This window comes from Stigmatopora nigra, chromosome 16, assembly GCF_051989575.1.
Source record: "Stigmatopora nigra isolate UIUO_SnigA chromosome 16, RoL_Snig_1.1, whole genome shotgun sequence".
In the NCBI taxonomy this organism is placed as follows: Eukaryota; Metazoa; Chordata; class Actinopteri; order Syngnathiformes; family Syngnathidae; genus Stigmatopora; species Stigmatopora nigra.
In genome coordinates this window covers 4,838,442-4,858,181 of record NC_135523.1, presented here as the reverse complement: position 1 = coordinate 4,858,181, position 19,740 = coordinate 4,838,442, and the positions used below count along the sequence as shown (strand labels likewise).

The window sequence follows — 19,740 nt, the reverse complement described above, 5'->3', positions numbered from 1 at the left end:
AATTTCATATTATCTATGCTAATCAATATTTTTTTTTAAACATTATGATATTCCTCATTGAAAAGAACTGAAATCACTCAAAAACGGCAATGCGTCATTAATTGAACCCAAATAAATCAGCTTTTCTCGTTTAACAGTATGGCAATAATTCAGATTAGCGTTCATCTTTTTTATTTTTTTTGGAAGGGGTTGGTATTAAGAGTATAAGAAAATGCACCCCCTACCCGACACAAGGAAACCAGCACAGTAATGAAGGCACTTCATTCTGAACGAGGAGACAAAATAACAATTTTGCACGAGAAAAAATCCCCCCAAAACGAAATTCACCCACTCTGGAACGCAAACTTTTTTTTTTTGGTAACTAAAATATGACTTTAATAGAAAAAGTACTTGTTTGAAGAATTAGAAACATGGAGTATGTACACACAGTCTTTGAGGGGTCAGGTGGGAGGTGTGAGGGGGTGGTCTGCTGGGGGTCCGCTCCCTGCTACCTGTCCCTCAGGTTTTGTAAGAGGCTGTAAACGTCATCCTCCTTGCTGAGACCCTCGAACATAGGGAGGAGCTCCAGGAGCTCCGTGTCAGCCATGTCGTCGAACCACGACTGCACCGGCACCTGAAAGTGAGACCCTCCATTTAAGCACTACGGCAAAAAGGGGTGGGGTCAGTTAGGCGGACTTACGGCGTTTTCGGGGTGGAAGATGTACGAGGCGGGCGAGTTGTCGACGATGATGACCTTGGCGAGCTCGCGACCTAGCCGGCTGAGGTCTTTGACGTAGTTTCCTCTGTGGAACACACAGGATTCCCTGAAGAGACGAGCGCGGAAGACCCCCCAACGGTCCAGTAGATCTGCCACGGGGTCCGCATACTGAAAACGGATCACCCAGAGGGAGATTTTGTGTTATTATGAAGCCACTTTTTGCATCAGAAATGGACGCAAAGGAGTTAAAATTGTTTAAATTGGGAAAAAATAGACGTAAAAACATGGTAATTCCATTAGTTAATGCTATTCGAAGAAAGGGCTGACCTTGGCTAAGCTGGCAGTGAAGAGGACACATTCAAAGAGCTCCCCCATCCTCTGCAAGAACTCGTCCACGTGAGGCCTCTTCAGCACGTACACCTGAAAGTAGACTTCATTTAGAGAATAAATGGAAATATTGACAGGTTTCACAATATTTTAAAATTCCCAGTGTGTGGTCTTCTGCGGATTTTTCTGAAGAATTCCGCCACTTCCGAGTTCAAGTAATCGAGAAGAGGCCATGTTAGATGCAGAAAGCCTATCCTGGATTACTTGAACCGGGTCGTAGCGAGAGATAAACTCTTTCCAGGTGACCCTTAAACATCCAAGTTCATTTCATTATTTCACATTAATAATGACACATCAGTATTAAATGTTATCATGGAAAATTGCAATTTAAAAAAAAATTACACAATACAAATGTATACATTAAGTAGACATCAGACATTTGTATGTAATTGCAATTTACACAATATATATACATAGTAACACAACATAAACAACATAACTGCTAAATAATACAAGTATAAATGCAAGATACAATAGTGAATACACAACCCACACTTGATGAAACCCAAATTATGAAAAAAATCAAAATGCAAAATAACGAATAATAGCTCAACTTCACAAACAACCACAAAATCATCCTCAGAAAACCAAATAAATGACTTCTAATCAAAGTGAATACAAATAATTCTTTCCCCTCCTTATTGTGACACCAAACCAAAAAAAGTAACTTGCACTCGAGTGCCTTTAATATGCGTGTGAGCGCGTACCTGATGAACAGTTCCATCAATCTCCACAGGAACGATGAAGTCTGCATTGCTAATGGGCTGCAGGGCACACAAGAGAGCAATGTGTGGAATTAGCAAATCGATCCCAAGTGTTGGGAACACTCCCGACTGAAAAACACCAGTGAGATTTGTAGGAGGAGGTGGAAAAAGAAGCTTTCTAACATGAAAAAAAGGCCATGAAAGACAGAAGAAGTAGGTCGGGAAAAGGGAGCTCATTGGTTACTTTTAAACACACCACACATTGTCTAATAATATACGTAATGATTCCTCTTACATAAAAGTCAATGCTTTTCTTTTTTTGTCTTGGAAGAGAGTCATCCATCTCTTAATACTCCCACTAAACATCCCTGCACACATTTCTAAGAAATACAATCTAAAACCCAAACATGAGAGGGCGCTAGAACAGTTAGAAAGATATAAAATTGCCCCCCCCCCCCCCCCCCCCCACAACCTCTCAATCTGACATGCAACAGCTGCTAGAGTTTGGTAAAAGATATGTTACATGCTGGGCGTAAATATCATGCAAATAAAAATGTTTTAAAAGCATGTGTGGAATAAATAAAATGGTAATGGTATCAGTAATAATAATAAGCACAAATATAGAAAATTGAATACAACTAAAAATAATGAGACGTGAAAGAGAGTGTCAAATTATATAACTATGGTAAATAATAAATCAAAGCTAAAATGACTAAAATAAAAGCCATTCTTTATAAAAAAAAAAAAACAAGTAAACTATGATGAAATAAATTGGAAAAAAACAGCAACCACATTTTGAAATGAACAAAATTGTAAAAAAAATAAGAATTCAAACCAATACCATGGCTTCTGAGTGTATGAATAAATACATTAATGTATATTATTACATAACAGCATCAAAGATATCTTTACCTTCTAACAGCTGCCTCAACTTTTATAGAAAATTCCTCCCTGCGGTTTGCTCGTTAATATCACACGGTAATAATACCACATGATATTTTGAGCACATCCACCGGCATTCGCATACATAACACGCAGTACAAATTTCTATACGTGTGTTATGTAACATGCCTATTTCTGTCTGCCGCCATTCCATACAAATCTTCTTTTAGCCCATCACTCAAATTTGCCTGGATTTAAACAGCTTGCTTGAACGTAGACACCAAACCTTTCCAAAGAGATGTCAATTGACAGGAAGTTTGAGTGCTTTTGATTGATACAGTGGCCCTAAATCATTTCCTTTTTAATTGGGCGCCTGCATTTATTTGGTTTCATTTCTTTAAAATAGAAACTGCAGTATGAGTCACTTGTTTAGGTTTTGTTTAGTTTTGAGTGACATTTGACGATGTTGTGGAGCAAAACAGCTTGCTGGACCTTCCCGTGTGTGTTTTTTTGTGCACAACCTCGTGCTGCTGGCATGTGACTGTGACTAATGGGCGGAGCCACTACACTGTGCATACACATCCATACACAACTCTTCTCTCATCCAAAAAATGAAAAACTACTGAATGTCAACATCTTGAAGAGTATATTCATCAACATCTTTAATTTCATACAGAATTGGACTAAAAATAAAACTAATCTCCTTTTTTCTATCTGGTATTTTTCCAGATTTTTTCCTTTGTCAGCATCATTCATCTGCTCACAACGACCACAAGGAAAAAATGTATTGTCTTGCCTCTTTTTATGCCACTGATATTTGTGCTTTGAACTCCATATTTTGTATTCTGTGTAAAGTGTCTTGGAAATTCTTTGATGCACACTTTTATGGGATTCCTTTAAACTGAGTAGCTGTATTGATAATCGCTTTCTACCTACGACTGAATATCCTATGGTGAGCTCACAAAAATGATGTTATATTGTTCAAATGTATAACTGAGTATACTTTTACAGTGCCCCAATGGGTTTTTAAAAGTAGAGCTTTTGCTCCCATGGTGCACTGTGTAGGATAAATACTGTAACGTCCTATAACAAGGTGCCATTTCACTTGAATACATGTTATAATATGTAAATAATTGCCTGTCAACAACACCAATAGATGCCCAATTAATTTAAAATTTGAGCATTATAAATGCTCTTGTTTCAGTGTCATGCACGATCACACACTGCCAAACCTCTCCCAGTCCAAATGGATTGGACATCTCGCCATTTATATGCATGCTCTATGCATGCCCACAATCAAAAATGTTCAAAAGTTCACCCTACCTTGAAAGAGCTGTGAACGAGCGTCTCATCCAGGTCGATCACGACGCAGTTTCTGCCATAGTCGTCTATATTGACTTCAGGCAGGAGGAACTTGGCTGGAGGCTGTCAAAACAACAAAGAAGTACATACACAAACTTGAATGAATGATGTGCTTTGTTTCATCATAGGAAACAGCTGTCACACAGTGACAAACCACAGAAAAATGCCTCTTTAGATAAAAAAAATACATTGAAATGATAAAACGTGCTACTTATTCACAAATACTTGATTTAATGCATCAGTATATTTAACGCCATGTGCAAGAAAGTATTTGTTGCTTGACTTCTTTTGTCATTTTACTTTGCAAAGTGGTTGCAATAAGTGACCTCATGTTGACTCTCTGAATGTGCTGCCTGTGGGGACAGTGAGATGAAAAAAAAGGGGAAAAAAAACAACAACAACAAGAAGAGGAGCGCTCGGATTTGCTGCCAAATAGGCCGCAGATTGACAGACAAGCGTGACGGGACAGATGGTACAGCCACAGGGGACACGGACGCACAGAAGCGCACGCACATTCCAAAATATATGAATCTATGATGTACTTTTCATTTATTGTAGTGGAATTGCTCCATGCTGTTATCATAGTGAATACAATTATATTTTATCTAGTTGCATTTTGTATACTAAATCTATTTTTTTTACATTAATTTGCCACTCAAAGCTGATTTGCAGACTATTGACCCATAAAGAGATTCTTAATCCTGGTTTTATTCATTCCTGTGTATTTATTCATGCTTTTTGGTATTTATGTACGCAGTCAATTTGTTGATACATATATAGTTTTCCAATACTTCTTGCTTGACTTCTCTATATGTATTATTTAATCATATTCAGTTGCTAGGTACTCTGTTGCTTTCAATATGTGGTCCTAAATGTGCGTATTGATGTTTTCAGATGTTATATAAATTCTTTGCTCCTGCTATATAAGTGGAATTTTCCTATTGTGGCCTTTATATATACACATTCCATTCTATTTGTGTTCTCCTCAGAGCAAGCTTACATAATAGTGTTTAATGACTAAGAAAACAAAAAAAAATGCTGGTCTCTTGGGAGTATATAAGATTGTTTGTAATGTATGGGTGGGAAAAAATGAAGCTGAATGGTAAAGGACAATCCTTAAAGCAAGAAAAAGGGGTAACACAATAATAATAAGAATAATAATAAAAAGAAAATACATACACTGGGGATGGGAGAAGTCTGCACCTGGTCACACTAGAGGTAAACACAGAGAAGGAAGGAGAGGAGAGCAGTGAGCAAAGCACAACAAAAAAAAATCAGTACAAAAACATCAATATTGTAATCAACAAATGCACAGAGAGGGAAGGGAGTGCATGTCAATAAAAAAACAGCTCTGGCAAATGACAAATACAGCTGGACGCTGACAAACATGCGGGGAGGAGAGAGGCATACACTCTAACTTTTTGTTGGAGGACTAAGCATTCCTCACCTCAACGCAAGACGTGTTTCGGGTAAACACAAGACGGGATTCTTATTTTGGGGCATTTGGGGGTTTTCGTGGGGGCTTTTTAGCACCTTTTGTTGGCTGCCGGGAACTTTAGCTTCACATGTCTACGCTACACTGGTCAAATTGTGTGCCAAGAAGAGTGTGCGGGAGAGTGGGCAGGAGGGGTCAAGCCGTCAAAATGAATACATAGTCCACTTTGTAGAAAATGAAAGATGATAGAATGGGCCCTCCAAACGTTATACGTACACACCATAATGACTTGGAGTACCTCAAAACCTTAAACATAATTTATGAGAAGATCCATTTAATTTAACCTCTTATTCTTGTAGTCTGTGTTGGGTTTATCAAAATTTAATCCAAACAAAATGCTGAGATATTTCAGTCAAATGATGACAAATTGTCTTAAATTATTTGCTTGGTTGCAAATTTAAATACAAAAATATATACTTTACTCAACTGGGAATCAATCAGTCTTTCGTGGTGGCAACTCATTGTCCCCGTATCAGAAACCCAGGTGAGTGATAAAATATGACAACACAAACATATGGTTTGTGAATAAACCAAACAGTTAACACATGAGTTGCCATTGATAGTGATACAGATTCAATCTATTTTAACTGAGAAGGCTGACAGGTTATAATTACGTTTTAGTGCTATCATTATCATACAAAAATGGGCTATATTGTAACATATATTCTATCTTAAATTTAAAGGGAGAGTGACATTTTGACTACATGTGCATTGGGGGCAGTGGGCCTCTTTCTGCAAATCATGAATGGTAAACATCCTCTGAGTTCAGTGAGTTTGGAGCAGCTGGAAACACTTGCGGCTGAAAAACTAGAAAACACATCAACAAGCTCCTGGCAACCGTAAGTGGAGAGAGTATGCAAAGAGACAAATGTTTTTTGTTGTTGTTGTTGTTGGGGTATTTATTATTATTATTTTTTTACCTTGGTAGGAGCTCCATTCTCCTCAGGAGGTGGTGGTGCCGGCAGGGCGTGCGTCTTATTGTTGGCGGCAGGGGGATCCACGCGGTATTCATTGTAGTTTCGAAAGCAGCAGAAGAATGGACTGAAAATGCTGCGACTGCGGTGCTTCTTGAGGCTGCTGTTAGACTGGGAAACTGGAAAGAAAATAGAGAGGAATCATCTCGCTGATGTAAATTCCACAAGGAAAAGCTTGAGTGAACCTCAGAACTGTGGCATGTCAAACCACAACTTGTCAAAACATGAAAAGAAATCATGCGGGGCAAGAAATGGAAGATAATACAAGGGCCTGCTCAATCCCCAAACTTAAAACCAACAGAGCATATATTTTTTTCTCTGAAAGGAAGTTTTAAAAGGAAGTAACCATCACAAGACCGTTAATCAATGTCCTGTAGTGCTTGTCCACATTGGGAGAAGCAACTATTTTGCAATTCTGTTGTTTTAACTCTCTTTTATGTACTGGAAATGGCCAAATTCTAAATATAACTGGATTATTTTTTCCAACAGAGGATCTTGAGACAACTTTGTGGGTCAACATGCATGCCAAATTCTCAGTTAAAAGAGTCTGTGACTAAACTGGACTCCAAATGACTGTGCCACACAGTCAACCAACCCGTTGTGCCGCCTTCTCTTAGTTAATGTGCTCATCCAGCCATGTGACACGCGCGGTCCAGTTATCCATGCGTGCTGAAGCCGCCTTTAGATTGACGCCTCAACCAACCCCGGGTCGCTTTGGCTGTATTTGACAAGACGTGGGCAGTCCAAAATCTTTGTTCTCAGCATCTTTGTAGTCTACATGTCAATGTGCATCCTTCCCACGAAGTGACTAAATATATCCTTGATACAATATTAAGTGCATCAAGACCAGTGCAGACCTGAATCGAGATCTTTATATATATATATTACATATAAAGAATAGACATTATTCTTAAAATATTCAATAAACAATAATAAACCTATATATAGATGTAAAGACATAGTGATGAAAATTTTGAAAATACACTTGAATAACTGATGCAAATATGTACACAAATCCATTAAATAATCAATTTTACCATTATCAATTTTTAAAAATGTCCAATTAGTGTGATCATTGGAGTGTTGCACTGTACATACATTGCATGCTGCATTGTATTTTATTCAGAAATGCATTTGCATAATGTACTTTAACAAGTTGTAGCAATCTCGCCGGAAAAGAAGAAACACTGCAAGTGATGATTTGCATTTCCACGGGTGTGGCTTTGTGTGGTTTGAAAAAGGCTTCCCCTTCAATTGGCCTCTCACTATTCTTCTCCATTTTCGCCACTTCTTTATATTTTGCAATGTGAAAAGTGGATGAACAAGGGCTTTCAAGATGGGCGGACTGTATACTATCTCCAACCACCTTCAAATTCAAATCCACTCCATCAAAGCAGGTGCACACTACGGTGAACGCACTTGATCAATTGCGGAACACACTCCCTGCCAGGGCGCTGTTACCTGACATCAACAACTGAACTCAAGCCAATTTGAACTTGCGTATAAATGTGAAATTACTTAATAAAAATCCAAATGATGAATGTGAAATTACTTAGTAAAAATCCAAATTATATGAAGTAAAATAATGTTAATAAATATAACCTTCCCAGCATACAATTAAAACTATTAAACATTAGCAATCAAGTAATACTAAGAGACATATTCAATATTCTTTTTTTCTTCTGAAAATGCAGAGCACAAAACAGCAATTAGAAAAACTAGACATCAAGTTTAACACATCACCCCAAAAATATAACAAAAATCTGATTCAAATTATAGTTATACATTTCAATTGAAAATATAGCAAATGTAATACCTTAACCTTGTATATACAATGTTTTTAAATCACAGTTGCATGATAGTAGCAAAATGGCTGCAATTGCAGGATGTGATCAGCATCACATGATCAGCGTAACCACTGACAAAGCAAGGAGGAGGAGGGAGGAAAAGCAGGAAATTCTCCGCATTCCTGACAGGAAGAGATAATCACCCCTGTGACCCTAAGCATGGAATGACGCCAAGCTTCTGAGAGGGAGAGGAGAATGCGATCCCGGGCTTAACATTGGCTGAGGCGGCCTTGTTTACAGTTGCTTTATAAAGTACAAGCCATGACTTGTTTATGTTTAGCACATTACACCGGGTTAATTATAGAGGAGATCAAAAATATTCTGTTTATTTGTATTTATTGAGACTACTGTGGAATCTACATGGTAACTGATGGGATATTTTGATGGTGAGACATGAAACAGGAGTCAATAAAATAAAATAATTAAAAAATAGATAGATCATTTTCGGTTTGAATATTGAAAACAAATCAATGTAATTCCATAGAACTACATAATTATATTAGACCTCATAATTGGGGAGCTTTCTTTATGATGACAAAAGAAATTCATACTATATATCAATGTGATATTTACTGTTCAAATAAAATAAATTTAAATTAATTCATTGAATAAAGAGCGACTAGACTTCTAAGACAAAAAAACATTTTTAAACCAAGATCTGAACTAATACCTAATATTGCTTACCTATATATACAGCCATCCCTTAAAGTACAATAAAAATATTTTTTTTACATTAAATAATATTAACCATTTTTTAAAAATACTTAAAAAAATGTGTAGCACACAGCTGAGACATTAATTCCAACCCAATGTTTTTTTTAACTGAAATAATAATGACCAAAAGGAGTATGTAACGGAAAATAAATCAATTTATTCCAATAATGACAACATTTAATTGTTGAATATATTTCCCCCTCCCACCTGCAATTCTCAGTTATTCCCAAATGATCTATTTTTCCACTTGGCAATCACGTTTGAGCAGCCATGCAGGTAAAGGGGTCAGCACCTGTCGGTGTGAAGAGGTATTAGTGAGAGCAACCACCTTAATAATTCAAATGGAAAAACAAGCTCGCTTTTAAATGGCACGCCTGTGTGTCTTGTGTACTTAATAAAGTCCAAAACAAAATACTAATGGAGCCACAGGGATTCCAAAACTATATTTGATGCACAGCAACAGTCCGTTTAGTTTACTAAACCAAATGGCCTCAGGCAGTGGGCACTATTGCAGATATCATAATCTTGTTTTTGTTGTTTTATTCTTCTTTCGTGGACATTAAGCCTATTTTTTTTAGTATATTTTTAAAAGCACAACAACCTGTTTCGGACTAAATTCTTAAACTCTTTTGCACCCAAGTTAAATTGTACCATTTAAGCTCAAACGGATGGTATAATTACATGCACAGATTTGCCTTTAAGAGCAGTAGTTACATCAAAAAGCATCTGTGCATCAGCACGGTACACGCATACACATGCAAAAACACACAAAAACACAGCTGAGTGAAGTCAAGTGCTTTGAGTCCAATACAAAGTAGCGTAGTCGGTGAAAAGCTGTCTTATCATGTGCCACAATTCACATGCCATGGCTTGAGTTCATCGCTTCCCAATTGCTCTTGGCGACTAAAGAAAATGTTTTTGGCGGGATAATAAAACCTGATGTTCCTGATTGAGCAAGTATATGAAAAAAGAAGATGGGATAAGTGATTTATAGTACTGTAATAATCTCAAAAAGTTGAGTTGCTTTCATCACATTTATTTGGGAGGAAAGAAAATCTACTAAGGGCCTCAATCATTGCAAAAATAAGTCAAAAACTCAACTGAAAAAACTCTATTTGACATGGGCAAGTAATGAAAGGGCTTAATTCTGCATGACAAAAAAAAACTTAAGCTTAAAGCTGAAGCCACAAAGAGAAAATGTCAAGAAAATCATGATTTAAAGAGCTAAACTTATTACATTGCATTATTATTTCTTATATAAATGAATATAATCTAGTGGTATATTGGAAAAAATACATATCCAGTATATTTTTATATGATATACATGTATAGTTTCACTTATAAAACAAACTTTGCTGAACAAAGAAAGCATAGAAGTCCATAAAAGTCGCAATCAAAAGAGCTCACTGTAATCAATCAAATATTTAACCATATGTTCACAACCTTATTTTATGTTTTGCAACAAAAAAATATATTTTTCATGAATAAGCCCCTTTTATAGCCAACGTTGGATAGCTTTGTTCAAATTGGATGTGCTATTTTTACCCCCTTCATACATTTTCCAAGGAATCGGATCGGGAGATCCACAAAATGACTCGACTTGCATGCATAAATATGCGATCGGGACATCCCTAGTGACAGCTGTGTGTGTGTGTGTGTGTGTGTGTGTGTGTGTGTGTCATACGATTGAAAGATGACAGCTGCTTTGCCAACGCCAGCGATATGAAGTGGATGACTAGTGCTTGTGTGTGAGGGGGTCGCAAGGATTAAACACCGAGAGCTCAAGAAAGAAATAATGAGCGCGATGAGACTGGGCTGCTGCAGTTACGCAACCAGACTGTGAAATTCCTCTCCACCCACGGAGCTGACATCCACTCTGCTGTTTTCCTGACTGACAGCAAAGATGGAAGATAGTGTGTGGTTAACTTATTTTTACAGTCGGATACTTTAAAAATAGGCTTGGTTGGCTTAAATGTATATTTGAGTCGTTTTCACAATCCTCATTGAATGGGCTTAAATGAACGTTTTACAAATCAAAAGAAGGGATTTTTATTATTTTTTTTATGGGAATAATTGTACTGATGGAGTTTGGAAATGGTCTTTTCTTATTTATTTTGTTGACTGATGACAGCTGGAATCTCTTCAAAGACCCAAATAACATATTTTGTAAATATTCCTCCAGCATCAAACACACTCTAAAAAAGCAACACATGAAACGAGTTGAGAGAACTACCTTCCAATCTTTCTTCTTCTCTGCACAACTTCCAGGAAAACACATTGTGATCATCATCATCCTCATTGAGGCAGATTCTCCTTTGAAGCAACAGCCCATTAATATTTAACTTCTGTTGTTTTGAGAAGTCGTTTTTTTGGGGGGTAAAATCAACCAAAGTGTTTGGAAAAAGGGGCCTTCAAAAACAAAGCTGGAAGCATCAAATAGTATTGCCTTTAGATCAACAATTTCCAGACGCATTGCACAACTCAGAACAAAAAGTCCATATTTGAAGAGAAAAAAATGAAAAATCTTTCAATTTAATCCCTAAACAATCCAACCCAACATTTGATTGATTCATTTATTGATTAAATACTGCACCTAATAAATAATTCCAATAGGCAGACGAAGCTAAAAGTAAAAATGGTGTGTTTTAAGTTGACGTGGTTATTTACAAGCTTTGCACAACAAATAACAATGCAACAATTATCTTCCTTGCAGCCAAAAATCATTGGATTATGGCACTCAATTTTATGTAAAAAGACATAAATAGCAACAATTCCCAACGGCGGGGAACAATCCCGCACATTCGACTAACAAGCTCATCAGTCATGGAGATTACAAGACACACACGTTGGCTTCTTTTCGTACAGCTAGTTGGGATGTTACTGGGGGGGCGAAAAGTTATTCTACATGCTCCCCACCGAGGTAGAGATAATGACCTTCTTCTCTGGAATAGACTCATAAATCTGGAATAATGGCGATTGCTATTCCACTGCCTGTCAAAGGGGAAATATGCAACAGAATATTGACAATTGGGTGCAGTTTGAGGATGGGAAATTCCAGATTGATATGCAAAACACCTTCTGTACTAAATAAATAAGATTCTCAATTTAAGTGTGGTGTGGTATTTATTTATTTACAGTTTTTTTGGATTTCCTAAACATAAAAAAAAATGTAAAATCCAGGTGAAAAGGTCACATATGTTGACAATATCTAACCTTTTCAAAGCAATAAGAAAATGCAAGTGTACATCTTGAGTAAGATAAGGTTTTAAAAATCAATATCAACCCATGAGCTTATCGTTTTTGTTACAGCTACTCTGGTCATTTTGAATGAGATATCCTTTAAAATCAATACTGTGCTTTGCTCCTGTGGTATTGAGGATTGGAAATTGGGAGGTTAAAAGATTATGCAGCTGTCTCCTAATCCCTCAGCGACCAGGGATCGAGCTTTTGGTTAAAATCGATAAAGTCCAAGAATCATCCTTAAGGTCACTTGTCAAATGTTGTTGCTATGCAATGGGAGAAAGTCAAATTAATTACAGTCTGGATGTGAAATATTTCATTAAGGTAGTACTAAAATATATTATTGAAACTTTGGACAGCTTTAGAATGTTCTGGCATGATTCCATTGAGGGCCTTTGATCGATTTAATGCATGGATTGGATTAAAAGATTTGTTTTTTTTCTCCCCAACTATGCTTGGTGCACTCATGACCAAGTTATTATGGTATGTCATCGTCATGTCAACCGACAAGGTTGCGGAGCTAAAAGGCTAATCTGATTGGAGTAATTGGCTCATCCACTCAAAGCTCTCCGTATGTGGAGATACAGCAGTAAAAATCTCTCGAGGAGGGGAAACCTTTTGAAGCTGCTGCGAGGGTCCGCTTATTGCACGCTGTTGCATCATTGCAAGTTGAGACGAGAAAGAAGTGTCTGGTTAAGGTTAGAACTACCAGTGATTTTTTTAAAAAGGCAAAAACTGGGACCAGAATCAACAAAACCATCCAAAAAATCTTGAAAAAACGATGACAAAAATGATTTAACACTATTTTGGGTTTAATTAGAGACACTTAAAATGGTGGCAGATGTTTGTCGACTCTCATTTAACATGAATTTGAGTGTAAGTGTTTAACTATGATCCACACTTGTTATAAAATGGTGTTTATCGTCAATGGGGCTTTAATAAGGCAAAATGTGATGATTTTTCATCGTCTCATTTTGATAGATCATTAATGTTTTGCATTTGAAGATGGGTGTCTAGACTTAATATCCACCCTATCTCATTATGTGGATATTATAACCGTCTATTCAGGGAAAGTATGTACCCAAGCAAATTATCATTCCCAGGCTTGCTTCATTTCACGTCATCCATAATGCATGAAGACCGAATCTCCACCTGACCAAACATCTAATAAAACTTGCCTCCAATGACTTACTACCATGTCTCCACTGAGAATCAAAGTGATAGGACTCTGGAAATAGCATGCTGTGAAATATTTAGTGTGTCTGTCTGTGTGTGTCTGAATTTGGTGTGTCTAAAGTAGGGGGGTGTATTTGTAGCCACCAAAGTTTGAACACATACTGTTATTCAACAATTTGCTGTCACAAATATCCCCTTTTCTACTTTTTTTTTACATTTCTATAGTTTCTTTCTCATTTTAGCAGGCTTTTTTTAACAATTTGCTTTAGAATACAATCTCTCGCATTTCTGTTTAATTATGCATAGACCTCATAGTTTGTGATTAGCATGAATGACTAGAAATTATGTTAAAAAAAAGGTATTATCTAGAGCCAGCAGCCATCACTAGAATTCAATGTATTCTGCCGATGCCCCTCAGTTACATAAATCTTGCACACACACACACACACAAACAATAGCAGGATGGAAAATAAAGGTCATGTGTATTTAGACATTAAAATTCTGTATATTAAGTTAATGATGCCGACTGAGCAATGGCAGAGTCATGACAGCAGTTCACGTGATGCTCAGTGGAGAGTGACCGCTGAAGGGTGACCTTTTCTCCGACACAGGAGGGGGTACAACATGTGGACTGTATACTTTAGACCCCCCACAGGAGACTGGGGGACAACTACAGAGAAAAACACGTGTGACAGACGAACCAGAAAGCCCATATACCGCCTTCACTTTGCACAATTCTACAGCAAAACAAGTCCTGTTGGTTAAGAATGAAGCAACTACTAATATTTTGTTAACCAAAACACAAATATTGCATGACAATCATTATATTTTATCTGGAAAGGGTGAAGTTGTACCCAAGCCAAAGGAAAATGTGTCCTGGGAAATGTCTGTTTTAGAGTTCGTATGCAGATTAGCGACAAAGTTAATGAAAACCGAAAATCTCTCCCAAAAAACAGACCGGGGGGATTTATCACTGACACGTTGTGAACTGTAGTGCTAAAATAACAGCGAGAAACTGTGCTTTCACTTTCACTAATCCACTGTGCAGACATTGTTGGTTTATTTTGCGGAAAAGCAATTGATTCTTGGACAGATTTGTGTCTTTCACTTGACTGTTGTTGAGGGTAATCAGCAGGTTGAGAGTCAATGCGAGAATAATGTATTTTTGCTAGCTTATTTATTGTGTTTGACATGAGTTAAACTAGTAGCAATTCATAAGGGAAAACAATGATTTCATCAATTACACAACATGTTATTGACTTATGTCTGTTTTGCAAGAAAGTGGGTCACCTTTTTTTAATTGTTGCTTAAGAATTGACATTATGATAGATATGTGGTTCTCATGAATTGAACTTTTAACCTTTAAAAATAAAAAGCACATAAATAAGGAGATGCCTGAAGTGATGTCCTACTTACTGTACAGCCTTAACAGACCATTAACAGACCATTCTATCATGAAATTTTAGCCAAAAACACCCCACTTTCGTTCATAAAACACAAAAGGAATGTGAATATTTCTTCACATCCTTTCCAAATTGTACTCTACAATTGTTAAAAGTCAATTGGCATAAAATTCAGCGAATGAAAGTGCAAAAAACTGAGAAAATCGATTTTTGCATAATATCTGGAATTTTGTGTAAATAATTCAATAAAAAAAATACCAATTCATTCCCTCCTGTTACAAACGCTCCTCAAACAATCAAATGATTAATTCTCCAGCTAATCCAGGCATTGTGAAACTGTATTTGCGTGTTGATTTGCTTTATTTGGCTCTTTTTAGCGTTTTGTCAGCGGGCGACATAAACAAGGGCAGAAAGTACCCGCCCCCCTGTTATAAAGGAAACAGCTCTGCGCTAAGCAAACGACAAAATCGTAGAAATCCAGTGGAGATCATCAAATATAAAAGGATCTTACATGATCACAATTGACCCTTAAGATCCCAAGCGCTTGCGCTTGTTATTGCAGTATCCCATGTCCTCTGCACCGTGCAATATTTTACGCACGGAGGAAAGAGAGGAAGAAGAAAAAAAAAAACAACATGGACGCGTGTCATAATAAATCCAAAATGTACGTCTTACCTTTATCTTGACTTGCGCAAATGCTTTCTTCCTCTTTGGGATTTGCAACCTGTGTTATGATGGACGTGTTGTCCATGGAAAAAACGAGATGTGGTGCGCCTTCAGGGGGCTACACCGTGTTATTCCTTCAGAACATGACTGAGAAATCCAGTCGACTACACTTCCCGAGAGGCTTTGCGCTGCAGCCCCTGCATCATGACACGATCACGCGTGTGCGAGACATGGCCACAGAAAAACCGGCTTGGATGGAAGTCCAAAGAGGTTCAAAAGGAGTCCGATCCGAATTCCCTACTCCCTTCCTTTTCCACGCGCACTGTATTTAGTTTTAGTTACTGTGTGGACAGCGAAGAGGCGCTATCCCCCACCTCCTGTCAATATGGAACCACGCCCCCCCAGGAAACGCCCACTATGACCGCAATGCCCAAACTAAGGCTCGCGGGCTGGAAAATTCAATAGGAAACGTCAGCACGGTCAAAAAAAAAAACCCACATTCACTTTTATTCATACAAATAATAAATATAATATATTTGTTATAACGATAACAAATATAATATATTTGTTATTTGTATGATTAAAAGTGAATGTGGGTTATTTTTTATATAGATGGTCATGTTTATTTATTGATTGATTTTTTTTAGGATAAAATGCCTTCCTATACATGGTCACAAAATACAAACTCCAAAATACCATAAAAATGTATTACATTTAATGTTTTTTTTTAGATTAAAAAGACCATGTCTTATAGTAATTGGTTGGTAAGAGCTGTTAAATATACAAACCTTTTTCCTATCATATTTTTGTATAATGTCCTACGTCCACATTGCATTTATTCTGTATGCATGATAGTGATCTGCCAGTTTTTATCTAATCTTAATTTTAAAAGACACTCAATGATTTTCCAGTTTTTAGACAACTTTAAAAGGTTGAAGAATCAAACTCAAATACAACAATGACTTTATTTACCTATCCATTAAAAAAATATGCCACATCATACTGAGTTGGAAATAATTTAAAATGTTGTACTTTACCCTGTTTATATATAGAATATATATACAAATGACCCACATTTTTAGTCAATTAATACAACTACAATTAAAATAAATATAAACCACGACAAGTTTTAAGATACTCTATTTTTTTAATTAAAGAAATAGAAATTTGCAATACAACACATTTGAAATTTTGCTTTTTATATGGCTGAACAAACCCTTGACATTAATATTACATCCAATACAATCTCTCCAAATACTTCATTTTTTAATTAAAGAAATAGAAATTTGCAATACAAAACATTTGAAATTTTGCTTTTTATATGGCTGAACAAACCCTTGACATTAATAATACATCCAATACAATCTCTCCAGATACTCCATTTTTTTAATTAAAGAAGTAGAAATTTGCAATACAGAACTGTTGGGTTTAATGTTATCTGTGTGAGGCACACAAACTCACTACAAAAGTAAAATATTAGAAACGCGTGTTGTAAGGCGGGTTTGGATGACGATCCAAAAATACGTCTAACTTGTAAGGATTGGAAAAATTGGAAAGACAAAGCGCTTTAAAATATTAGACAGCTGTATTTATGGATAAATAAATGTGTTTGCTGGCCAGCTTAAAATGCATAAAATGCAGGATAATATATGCACTAATGCAGATTTTTAAGCGCACGATCTAAACATCCTAATTTGGGTCAGATCCAACCAAGACACGTTTGTTAAAGGACATGAACAGAAGTCCACCAAGAAGCTGTTGTTTTTTGACGTTGGCGGACTTTTGTGTACTCGACGCATGGTGAAAGGGTAAGAAATGCTCCCGTTTTCTATATTGCAAGCTTCTATAAAGATATAGTTCCACTTGCAGTCATAATATCTCCAAATCGAATTGCGTTTAGTGTATTTTTAATCGTTTATAGATCGCTCAAGGACAGAAACCTGCTCAATGATGACTTTTCCAATTCGAAATTCCCTGATTAGACCATTTGTCATAACAACGAAAATCCCAGTTGTGGAAAGACGCTCTCCAGTAATATTGGTGATATCTGACGGCTTGATGTATTTATTTTTGTGCCCCACTTATACATGGGTGTTGAAACGTGTTATCCCTGGAAATGGGGTGAAACACTTAGTCATTTTTTGGACAAAATGCTTCATCCACTACTGAAGACTTTAGTTAAACACTTATGCATTAGAACTTATTCTTTTACCTGAATAATATTTGGAAAATCTTTGCAGGCACTGGGATTCGAACCCAGGACCACAGCGGTGAGAGACTGATGACTTATCCACTGGTCCACCACTCTGCAAGATGAAATAGTAGTATTAGTTCTTTTGTCTCTTTTCACTCCCAGATCATACTTAGTTCTTTATGGTACCTTCAAGTGGGAAAAGTTAGGAAAACACCAGCACAAGTTAGGTCACCTCCCTAGAACTCCTATCACATCATCCACCTGGTGAAATCTACATACTACATCTGCAGGTGAGTAAGAAAAACAAAAGTAAACAAGTATTTTCTGCACGGCAACATGAACGTCTCTTTTAAACTTACTTTTTTTGTCTTCAGGTGTCCTCGCTCTCCACAGTTTGGGAAACCTTTTGGCCGATGTCGCTGTCCATCCCACAAGTCATCATCCATTGTTGCCTTTGTCCCTAATATAAAAAAATCAAAACTGAAAGCAAAGTATGTCTATAACTATTCGACTATTTTTGCTATTTACAGCAAAGGATTTATCATCAACACAACAGCCGCCATCATACAATCGCTCTGAATGGGAGACGTCGTCCCAATCGTCCTGATTGATGACGACGGCATGCAGATCTCTGACAGACCACTTTGCCTATTATTCTTACACTTATTTCTATTCGACGATTTTGGCTATGTAAAGCAAAGGATTTATCATCAACACAACAGCCGCCATCATACAATCGCTCTGAATGGGCGACGTCCCATTCGTCCTGATTGATGACGACGGCATGCAGATCTCTGACAGACCACTTTGCCTATTATTCTTACACTTATTTCTATACGACGATTTTGGCTATTTACAGCAAAGGATTTATCATCAACACAACAGCCGCCATCATACAATCGCTCTGAATGGGAGACGTCGTCCCATTCGTCCTGATTGATGACGACGGCATGCAGATCTCTGAAAGACCACTTTGCCTATTATTCTTACACTTATTTCTATACGACGATTTTGGCTATTTACAGCAAAGGATTGATCATCAACACAACAGCCGCCATCATACAATCGCTCTGAATGGGCGACGTCCCATTCGTCCTGATTGATGACGACGGCATGCAGATCTCTGACAGACCACTTTGCCTATTATTCTTACACTTATTTCTATACGACGATTTTGGCTATGTACAGCAAAGGATTTATCATCAACACAACAGCCGCCATCATACAATCGCTCTGAATGGGAGACGTCGTCCCATTCGTCCTGATTGATGACGACGGCATGCAGATCTCTGATAGACCACTTTGCCTATTATTCTTACACTTATTTCTATACGACTATTTTGGCTATGTACAGCAAAGGATTTATCATCAACACAACAGCCGCCATCATACAATCGCTCTGAATGGGCGACGTCCCATTCGTCCTGATTGATGACGACGGCATGCAGATCTCTGACAGACCACTTTGCCTATTATTCTTACACTTATTTCTATACGACTATTTTGGCTATGTACAGCAAAGGATTTATCATCAACACAACAGCCGCCATCATACAATCGCTCTGAATGGGAGACGTCGTCCCATTCGTCCTGATTGATGACGACGGCATGCAGATCTCTGACAGACCACTTTGCCTATTATTCTTACACTTATTTCTATTCGACGATTTTGGCTATTTACAGCAAAGGATTTATCATCAACACAACAGCCGCCATCATACAATCGCTCTGAATGGGAGACGTCGTCCCATTCGTCCTGATTGATGACGACGGCATGCAGATCTCTGATAGACCACTTTGCCTATTATTCTTACACTTATTTCTATTCGACGATTTTGGCTATGAACAGCAAAGGATTTATCATCAACACAACAGCCGCCATCATACAATCGCTCTGAATGGGAGACGTCGTCCCATTCGTCCTGATTGATGATGACGGCATGCAGATCTCTGACAGACCACTTTGCCTATTATTCTTACACTTATTTCTATTCGACGA

At 37.3% G+C, this 19,740-nt stretch overlaps 3 protein-coding genes across 4 annotated transcripts in view; 1 reads left to right on the top strand and 2 right to left on the bottom strand.

Annotated features, from left to right (window-relative positions):
• Positions 1–19,740, top strand: part of LOC144209419 (glycine--tRNA ligase-like) — a 118,887-nt gene that overhangs the window by 54,257 nt on the left and 44,890 nt on the right. The gene's annotated exons all lie outside the window — the stretch shown is intronic.
• Positions 444–15,921, bottom strand: ctdspla (CTD (carboxy-terminal domain, RNA polymerase II, polypeptide A) small phosphatase-like a). 2 transcript variants are annotated; one of them, XM_077736362.1, is made up of 8 exons: positions 15,557–15,920; positions 6,448–6,620; positions 5,212–5,244; positions 3,994–4,095; positions 1,792–1,848; positions 1,025–1,117; positions 680–865; positions 444–613 (listed from the first exon to the last, which is right to left on the bottom strand). In XM_077736362.1, the coding sequence occupies exons 1-8, from the start codon at positions 15,630–15,632 to the stop codon at positions 488–490; spliced, it is 846 nt and encodes a 281-aa protein (XP_077592488.1). In that variant the 5' UTR covers positions 15,633–15,920; the 3' UTR covers positions 444–487. The 2 variants fall into 2 exon arrangements, with proteins under 2 accessions (XP_077592488.1, XP_077592489.1); XM_077736363.1 differs by lacking the exon at positions 5,212–5,244 and having other exon boundaries at positions 15,557–15,921.
• Positions 16,681–19,740, bottom strand: part of LOC144209415 (uncharacterized) — a 28,661-nt gene continuing 25,601 nt past the window's right edge. Inside the window, exons 30-33 of the mRNA XM_077735698.1 lie at positions 18,101–18,201; positions 17,928–18,025; positions 17,760–17,853; positions 16,681–17,657 (exon numbers count right to left, since the gene is read on the bottom strand). Of these exons, the coding sequence (XP_077591824.1) occupies positions 18,020–18,025; positions 18,101–18,201 (107 nt within the window). The 3' untranslated portion in view covers positions 16,681–17,657; positions 17,760–17,853; positions 17,928–18,019. The remainder of the gene's footprint in view (positions 17,658–17,759; positions 17,854–17,927; positions 18,026–18,100; positions 18,202–19,740) is intronic.